At 54.2% G+C, this 9,290-nt stretch overlaps 1 protein-coding gene across 2 annotated transcripts in view; it reads left to right on the forward strand.

The window, feature by feature from the left end:
- Window positions 1-1,646: 1,646 nt before the first annotated feature.
- Window positions 1,647-9,290, forward strand: part of CCDC136 (coiled-coil domain containing 136) — a 23,745-nt gene continuing 16,101 nt past the window's right edge. Inside the window, exons 1-4 of one of the 2 annotated variants that reach the window (XM_012664750.1) lie at window positions 1,647-1,704; window positions 2,463-2,570; window positions 4,478-4,732; window positions 4,824-4,898. In XM_012664750.1, the coding sequence (XP_012520204.1) occupies window positions 1,647-1,704; window positions 2,463-2,570; window positions 4,478-4,732; window positions 4,824-4,898 (496 nt within the window). Of the gene's footprint in view, window positions 1,705-2,193; window positions 2,571-4,477; window positions 4,733-4,823; window positions 4,899-9,290 lie in introns of those variants that run through there. The other variant, XM_012664749.1, reaches the window with a different exon arrangement.

Below are 9,290 nucleotides of genomic sequence, written 5' to 3' on the forward strand. Positions count from 1 at the left end.
TCCCCAGACCCCCAATGCCAGCCCCTTTCCACCATCTCTGGCAAATGCTCTGCTCCCCAAGTCTGAACAGACTTGGCATCTGCAGCAAACCCTCTGCAGAAGGGGTTGGTTTATTCAACAGCCTTTCCCCATGACTGGGTGACCTGGGCCACAGGATCTGGAGTGGAATCTTGTACCCTGGAAAGCAAGTGAAACATCCTTGATCTCTGCCCGTCATCTCTCAGAGCACTGGGCTGCAGGGAATGAGGGGGGTGGGAAGGAGAGTGGGGGAGGGACAGAGCTTGTAGGCAATATTATTGTTAATGGGCAACATTTAACTCCACAAATATGAAATGATATGTTAAATGATAAGATAGAGCATTAACTGTGTAGCTGGAAGATTTACCTTCACCCATTTATTCTATGTGTCAGTCACTTTGTCAGATGCCGGAGCCACAAAGATGACTAAAATACTTCCCAAACTTCAAGAAACTGGGCAGACAGAACCTGACAACCCAGAGTAGCCGGGGCTGCCACAGAGAGGCAGGCAGGGTGGGGCACAGCAGGGGCCTCTAATGTGGTAGGGACGGGGGCGTCAGGGAAGACTGCCTAGGAGTGACCCCCAACTGAGAGTTGAAGGAAAATGGGGATGTCCAGGCACAGAAAGGCTTCTTTCCTGTGGAACAGGGAGGGCTTATGAACCTGGGAGCCTGCGGGGGGAACACAGACAGTGCGTGCCTCGACTTGTGCGTGGATATGCAAGAGAAGGGACTGGTGTGCGTCTCTGGCTTCGGAATCTCCCAACAATTGTCTGGATGTGCTCGGAAGCCCCGTTCCCAATCGCACCCACTCCCCTCCTGGCTGAGACCAGCAGAGATGTGAGCATTGCCTGGGCAACAGCCGGCACGGGGAGACGATCCTTGACTGGATGAATAAATTGTCGAAGAAGTGAAACAGGCTCTTTGGTCTTCCATATCTCCCTCTGTGCGAGTGAAAATCAGCAGTGTCCAGCCTGAGCCTACAGTGGGGGTGGCTGGCAGCCCACCGGGTGTGGGACCAGGAAGGACGGCAGGGCGGTAGGGGAGGTCTTCGGGCACTGAAGGCCTGTGAGGCCACCGGAGGGCTGCTCCTAAGAGGGCCCCTGGCTCTGGCTTGCTGGGGGCGAGAGAAAAGCAGAGACCAGGGCCCCACCGTTCGCACATCCGGGCCGCGTGGGGCCGGGCGGGCTGACCGAGGAGCGGGTGGGGGCGCGCGTGTCTGCGCGTCTGGGGGAAACAGTCCATCCTCGTCCTTTGCGGGCCCCACCGCTGAGAGGACCGGGCCCGACACCTGGTGCCTAGGGGTCCCCGCGCACATACCACGCCGGGCGGGGCCCACCGCCAGAGCCAGTGGGTCTTGTCGCCCCCACCCCGGGGCAGCCTTAAGCCCGGAGTCGCTCACGTGCGCCCGGCGGCTGCGCGCCCCTCGGGAGAGCCAGGGGCGTACCGGAGCCGCGAGCAGGGAGGGCTTCCGGGCGGCGGCGGCGGGAGGAGGTGTCAGGTGGCGGCCAGGCCCCGCCCCCTCGGCCCGCCCTCCCTCCTCCCTGCGCACCCGGCTCCGGGTCCCCGGGCTCGCTGCAGCGGCTTCTGCTCCGGGAGGCGGCGGCGGCGGCGGCGGCGGGAGCGGCCATGGAGGCGGGCGCCGGGGCCGGCGCGGGAGCCGCGGGCTGGAGCTGCCCCGGCCCAGGTCAGAGCCGCCCCTCCCTGACCTCTCCACCGCCACTCCTTCCTCTTCTCCATCTCTCCTCCTCCGGACCCCCAGGTGCTCCCTGCCTCCGCTGCGCCCCCCTCTCCGCCCGAAGTCTTCCTCCCTCCACCCCGGCCTCCACCCGGCGCGGTCTCCATCTTTCCGGCCTGGGACTTGTCCACACCGGCCGCATCCTCCCTGGCGGTCCCTCCCATCTTGTCTCTCCAGCCCTTGGGGCTCCAGACCTTGCAACCCCTTCAGCCACGAAGGCCCCTGAGCTCGGGGCGAGGGTAGGGTGGGCAGGTCCAGCGAGAGAAGGGGGGGCGCCGCAGCCCAGAACCCTTTCCCGCACGGCCCCCATCTCTCCCCTCCCCTCTCCTCCCCAGACCACCTCACCCTTCCAGCCTCTCACGCGCTCCTGCCCTCTTCCTTTCATTCTTGCCCCTCTCCTCCTGTCCCCCTGGGCTAAATATACACACACCCTCTTTCTGTGTAAGGGAGAGGAGCCTGGAACAGAGGGTGCTGAGGAGGCTGGGCCACAGGGCTGGGGTCCCCACAGGCAGGCGAGGCAAGAGGTGGCCGAGGGAGGGGAGTCACAGAGCCACAGAGCGGGGCAGAGTGAGTCAGACACTTGCACAGGGATTACAAACCCCAGGGCTCCACGGGGCTGGAAGGCATGTTCTCTTCTCTTCCCCGGCACCCCAGCCCCCAGCCACCCCTGGCATCCCGCAACCCCTCCCCTCTCTCTCTGCTTACAGGACCCACAGTGACCACTCTAGGCTCCTATGAGGCGTCTGAGGGTTGTGAGAGGAAGAAGGGCCAACGCTGGGGGTCCCTGGAACGGCGGGGCATGCAAGCTATGGAGGGTGAGTTCTCCCAAAAGGCTTTCTTCCCCTCTCCTTCCTCCTTCAATTCCCTTCCCTCCTCCCTCTGACCCCCAGAGCTCTGAGCCAGTACATGGCCCTTCCCTCAGGTCACCTCAGCCCCTCCTCCTTCAAGTCAGGGCTCCAGCCCTCCCCAGGGCTCAGGCTTTGACAGAAGTTCACGATGTATCCCTTTGGGCCCCTGATCACCCAGCAAACCAGGTTGCATGTCCCGGGGGAGCTGCCAGACCGAGAAAGAGGCCTCATTGGACAGAGCTTTGAAGCTGCCTTTCAGCAGGGGGTTTGTTCTCACTGCCTGTCGACCCAGATCCCAAGCTGTCTCTTGTTTTAAAAAGCAAGGAAGGGGGCATGTGGATTGTCTTTCTGGGGCCACCATTATTAACTTCCAATGGAAGCCTTACAGCTTTGGTTCTCGAGAATATCTTACTGCCTGGGAGAGGGCTGGTAAGAAGGCCAACCTCCCAACACACATGTATCCCTACCACACCCATGTGACTTAGCAGTTGCTGCCAGCACCAGGCCCCTGGAAGGATGCTGGTCCATTTTCTAGGACTTCTTGCGAAGTGTTGCACATTGCACATTCAGTGTGGGCAACCCTGCCCCCCCTCAGGGGGTCAGAAAGTGGTCCCGGATGAACCTTAGGCTGCTGATATTAGAGAAAGTAAGACCAGAGATTGAGAGTTTTAAAACAAAGTAAAACAATCACAATCCAGACAAGATTTCGCTGTTTACAGGAACTGCATTGCAGTAAAGGAGGGGGTGCTCACCAAGCAGAGGCTGGGGACCAGCACCAAACCCTGGTTTTTTAACACATTAAAATGGCAGGCTTCCTTTTTACACGCAAGTACAATCTAAGACTTCCCCTGAAAGCCTTGTGATCAGCAGGGAGGAGGGGCCTCACAGTGCTCAGGTGGGGGAAGAGACCTCATGACACCCAGCTGGGAAAAGCAAGGTGGACCTCCTGGAAAATTTCAGAAAGGTGTTTGATAATTAATATACATTTGAAAGGGCCTCAGTATTTGTCCAGTAAAACCTCTAGAATCATTTCCTTCAGATGTTTTCTTTTTTTTTTACCTACTGACAAGCAATGCTTTCTTTTTATTTTTTTATGTTTTTTTTTAGACAGAGTCCCACTCTGTTGCCCTGGCTAGAGTGAGTGCCGTGGCATTAGCCTAGCTCACAGCAACCTCAGACTCCTGGGCTCAAGCGATCCTACTGCCTCAGCCTCCCGAGTAGCTGGGACTACAGGCATGTGCCACCATGCCTGGCTAATTTTTTCTATATATTTTTAGTTGTCCAGATAATTTCTTTCTATTTTTTTTTTTAGTAGAGACAGGGTCTCGCTCTTGCTCAGGCTGGTTTCGAACTCCTGAGCTCAAACAATCCCCCCCGCCACCTTGGCCTCCCAGAGTGCTAGGATTACAGGCATGAGCCACCGTGCCCGGCCAAGCAATACTTTCTTATTATGGAAAGGCTAATTTCTCGCAAGCCACCTGGATAATTTTTTGACTTTCTACAAACCCCTAAACTGTAACTCTTGCCCCATTTGGCCCAAAGACCCACCCAGTGTCTGAATCCTTTCTTGACTGCTTGTCCCACACATGGCGGAGCCAGCACCCACTGCCCCACTTGCCCCCAGGCAGTAGCAGGAGGCTACTGCGTCCAGCATTGGTCTAGGAAGGGCCTGGGAGGGTGAGGGGCTGCCTCCAAAGGTGACCCTCACACCTGAGGAGTCATCATGAGTGCAAGTCCTGCCCAGGGGCTCCTTGGGGGACACCAGGTGGCACTACAATACCATCTCTGCCTCGGGATGGTGAGTTTGAGGGCTCTGGAAGGACTGTGGAAAGGAAGTTGGTGCTGACTCCCAGGTGGGATGGGGTCTCTCCTAGGGGAGGTATTACTCCCAGCTCTCTATGAGGAGGAAGAAGAAGAGGAAGAGGAGGAAGAAGAGGTGGAAGAAGAAGAAGAACAAGTGCAGAAAGGTGGCAGCGTGGGCTCCCTGTCAGTCGGCAAGCACCGGGGCCTGAGCCTCACAGAGACAGAGCTAGAGGAGCTGAGGGCTCAGGTGCTCCAGCTGGTGGCAGAGCTGGAGGAGACACGGGAACTGGCAGGGCAGCATGAGGACGACTCCTTGGAGCTGCAGGGTGAGTGCCTGGGACGGGGCCCAGGGGCCTGGGCCCAAAGGCTCTGTGCTCCCTTGGATCCAAGCCTGACACTGGCCCCCACTCCCTGCAGGACTTCTGGAGGATGAACGGCTGGCCAGCGCGCAGCAGGCAGAGGTGTTCACCAAGCAGATCCAGCAGCTCCAAGGTAATTCCCAGGACTGAGACTTGAACGAGGTGGCCATCCAAGTTGTCACCCAAATACTTTTTTCCTGAGGATTTGACTGAAGCATAGCAGACAAAAATAACCTAATTCAGTACTTTTACCTCATTCTTCTCTACTATTCTCACTCTTCTCTCTTCTCCTTGTCCCTTACCCTCCTCTTTCCCCAGTTTTCTTTCGTTGCATCTCCACCTGGCTCTTCTGCCCTGCCCTCCCCGGCTTTCCCTGCCATGTCACCTCCTCTCTCTGGCTGGCTCTTTCCTCTTGCTCTCCTTCAGCCTCCTCCCTCACACTGCACCCCTTTTCCTTTGTTCTCCTGGTCAGTGCCAGGGGTGGGTGAACAGAGTTGAATTCCAAGCCATATTTCTTTTTCCTGTCCCTCCAAGGACACCATGGAAAGAGCAGAGAGCCAATGAGAAATGACTGGAGGGGCCTCTCTACATCTTTTTATTTTTATTTTTTTGATATAGTCCCTCTGTGTCCCCAGGCTAGAGCACAGAGGTGTCATCATAGCTCACTGCAACCTCAAACTCCTGGGCTCAAGCAATCCTCCTGCCTCAGCCTTCCAAGTAGCTGGGACTACAGATGCATGCCACCGGGCCCTGCTAATTTTTCTATTTTTTGTAGAGACGGGGTCTCACTCTTGCTCAGGCTGGTCTCTAACTCCTGGCCTCAAGCAATCCTCCTGCTTTGGCCTCCCAGAGTGCTAGAATTATAAGCGTGACACCACGCCCGCCCAGCCTCTGCATCTTTTAAGGGAGGCAAATGAGAGCACTTCTCTTGCTCCCTAGGACCTGAGCTTGTGGCCCCCAAATCCCTTTCTTCCAACACCCACATCCCTTTGTCTCTGGGAAGCAGCAAGTCAGGTGTCCCACATTCCGCTGCACCACCAAATAAAGAGGCAGCTTTTGTTACTTCTGTGGGCTTCCAGAAGGTTTAGGGGAGCTGCCCTAGAAAACAGCAGGGACTCTCTAGGGAGAACTGAGATCAAGCCAAAAGAAAAGTATAAATGGAGAAAAAAGGAAGGCCGGGCAACAGGCCTGGAGAGGAGCAAACAGAGGTGTAAGAGAGAGAGAAGAGAAAGGGACAGAGATATATCAAAGGTAGATGCAGGAAGCGTGGACAGTGAAGGGGGCACACAGAGGAAGAAGATGACAGGAAATGGGTTGCACAGGGAAGAGTGTGGGTGTTGGTCTCAAATCACCTAGATTCTTGGATCCAGCTCTACCACTTGGTCTCAGATCAAACTTTGTTATCTTAGGCAAGTCACTTTTATCTTTCTGATACCTTTATTGTCTATAAAATAGGACTAAATCTTTTGTTTATCACTTATTTATTGAGTGCTTTTATACCTGGAGGACCAACTATGAACGAGACAGACCAGATCCTCGCCCTAATGAAGAGTACATTCTAATGGGTAGAGGCAGAAAATAAACAAATAAACAGCATATGTTCAGGTGGCAATAAATGCTATGAATATAATAATGTGATCTATAGAGAGGGAATGGGATGGGAGTTTATTTTAGATAGGGCAGTTAGAGAAGATCTCTTTTAGAAGATGGCATTTGAGCTAAGACTGGAATAATGAGAAGGATCCAGACATTCAAGAACTGAGGGAAGAGGCCGGGTGCGGTGGCTCACACCTGTAATCCTAGCACTCTGGGAGGCCGAGGTGGGAGGATTGCTTGAGCTCAGGGGTTCGAGACCAGCCTGAGCAAGAGCGAGACCCCATCTCTACTATAAATAGAAATTAGCTAAACAACTGAAAATAGAAAAAATTAGCTAGGCATGGTGGCGTGTCCCTATAGTCCCAGCTACTCAGGAGGCTGAGGCAGGAGGATTGCTTGAGCCCAGGAGTTTGAGGTTGCTGTGAGCTTGGCTGATGCCACGGCACTCTAGCCAGGGCAATGGAGTGAAACTCTGTCTCAAAAAAAAAAAAAAAAAAGAACTGAGGGAAGAGCACACCAGGCAGACGGAACAACAGCTGCAAAGGCCCAGAGGTGAAAATGAGCATCATGTGTTTGTGGGACAGAACAAAGGCCATTGTGGCTGGAGCAAAGAGCATATGTAGGACCCTAGTAAGAGAATGTGGCCAGGCAGGCAGAGGCCAGATTACCATGGGTCTCGAAGGCCAGCTACGAGGTTTGGCTTTCATTTTAAATGTAGTAGAGAGCCACAGGAAGGTCTTAACCAGGGCTGGGGTGATCTGATCTGCTTTACATTTAAAAAGATCACGTTGGCCACTGTGTGGAAACCAGATGAGGAAAAGGACTTGAAGCAGTGAGTCCTGTCGCCAAGTTATTGCAATAGTCGAGTCAAGAGATGATGGTCACTTGGATTAGGGCAGTAGAAATGGAGATGGTTCAGAATATATTTGGAAGGTGGAGCCCACAGGACTTGCTGATGAATTAGGTGGAGAGATAACACAGACATGAAAGATGACTTTACCCTGAGAAAATGGGTAGATGATGATGTTACTTACTGGGATGAGGAAGACTTGGCAAGGAACAAGTTTGGGGACTAAGGGAGCCAGTTAAAGCATGTTTTCTACCTGTTGAGTTTGAAGTGGCTGTGGACATCCAAATGAATATGTTAAGGCAGCTGGACATATGAATCCAGAACGAGGGGAGAAATCAGGCCTGGAGATATAAATCTGGGTGTCATTAACACAGGCATTAGAATCCATGGGATCACTATGCAGTCACATGGGAGATACCGGAAAACGAGAGAAAAGGGTCCAGTCCAGAGACACTCCGGTATTTAGAGATCCAGTCCAGAAGGAGAAATGAACAAGAGGGACTGAAGTAGGAGGAATTCCTGAAGCACGTCGTGCCCTGGAAGCCAAGAACAGACAGTGCTTCAAGGAGATAATGATCCACTGTGTCAAAAGTTGCTAAGTCCCGTGAGATGGCAGTTGGATTTGGCAAGGTAGAGGACCTTGAGCCATTTCAGTGCAGATAGATGCCTGACTGGTTTGGGATTGAAGAGGAAATGGAAGGTGGAATGGAAAAGGTGAGTGCAGATAACTCCAGTGGTTGTTTGGAAGAGAAGCAGGGAAAGAAGGGAAAAGGAAATGGGGTCAAGGGAGAGTTTGTTTGCTTAATGTAGGAATGCTAGATCACGTTTGCTCGGTGAAGGGAAAGATCCAGCAGAGCAGAAAAAGGCAATGGCCTTTGCTCGAAGAGGGGACATTCTTCCTTTCAAATGGGCGGGAAGTCAGGGATTCTAAACGAGATGCAGGTGAGAACTGGAGCGCTTCGCTCGTCAGCGCCCCGTAGGAGGCGACTGAGGCTCCCGCGCACGCGCGTTGCCCGTTTCCGCCAAGAGGGGGCGCGCGCGGCCTCGGAGGTAGTTCGTGTTCAGAGGCCGTTCGGGCCGCCACAGCCCCTCGGGGGCCGGGACCGGCCCGGCGGCGGGGAGGCCCCCCAGAGAGACCGCTAGCGGGGAGCCGGCGAGATGGAGGCCATAACCAGTGAGTGAGAATCGCCATCTCTGCCCTGCAGCCCGACTCCAGGGCCAAGGGCCCTTTGGCCTCGCCCCGATGGTCCCAGCCCCACAGTCAGCGGGCGCCTGCTCTTCGAAGCCCGCGTTGGGCCTTTTCAACTCCCGCAGGCCGGGCCCCCGGCCCGCTTCCGAATAAGCCCCGCACCCTGCCTCGGGAGATCCTGCACCTTCTTCCATTACCCAGCGAGTCTCAGAATGCTGTTTTTTAGGGCCAGACCCTAGAGGCGCGCCTAAGGGAGATTTGAACCCTAACGTCCAGGGCATATTAGGGAAGTAGAGGTTGGTCTGGACTCCCAGAAATCCTGCCACAGACACTTGGGCCTTTCCTAATGGCCACTTTCCTAGTGTGTCTCCCCCACTGGACTGGGAGCTCCAAGACAGGACCTCCCTGTGCTGTTCAGCAGTAGGGACAGAGCAAGGAGTTTCTTCCTTTCAAATAGGAAGTCGGAGAATATAAGTGGAGATCCTTGGGTTTGGCACAGCGTGATCAGTTAATATTAGTTGAATATACCAAGGAGAGGGGGCAGCTGGGATCATTCTAGAGCTGGAAGGACTGGCAAAAGATGTGCCCGGAGCTGCACATGTGACCTCCGGAGAGTAGAGCAGGAGACCTTCCCCTGAGATGCCCTGACCACTCAGCATTTATATCTGAAACATGTCCAAATTTTTCTTCAAATGTCTAGGTTCTCTTCTAATTTTTAAGGAAATACCAAACATGTAATTCTGTATACATAGGAGATACTCAGTAAAAGTTTGTTGAATGAATGAACCCCTGCCTCATTTATGCATGACTACAGAAAATATTTATTGAGCTGCCTTATGCAGGCACAATACCAGATCCTAAAGCTGTAATGGTGAGCAAAGCAGACATGT

This window comes from Propithecus coquereli, unplaced genomic scaffold (genome assembly GCF_000956105.1).
Source record: "Propithecus coquereli isolate 6110/MARCELLA unplaced genomic scaffold, Pcoq_1.0 Scaffold91, whole genome shotgun sequence".
Lineage (NCBI taxonomy): Eukaryota > Metazoa > Chordata > Mammalia > Primates > Indriidae > Propithecus > Propithecus coquereli.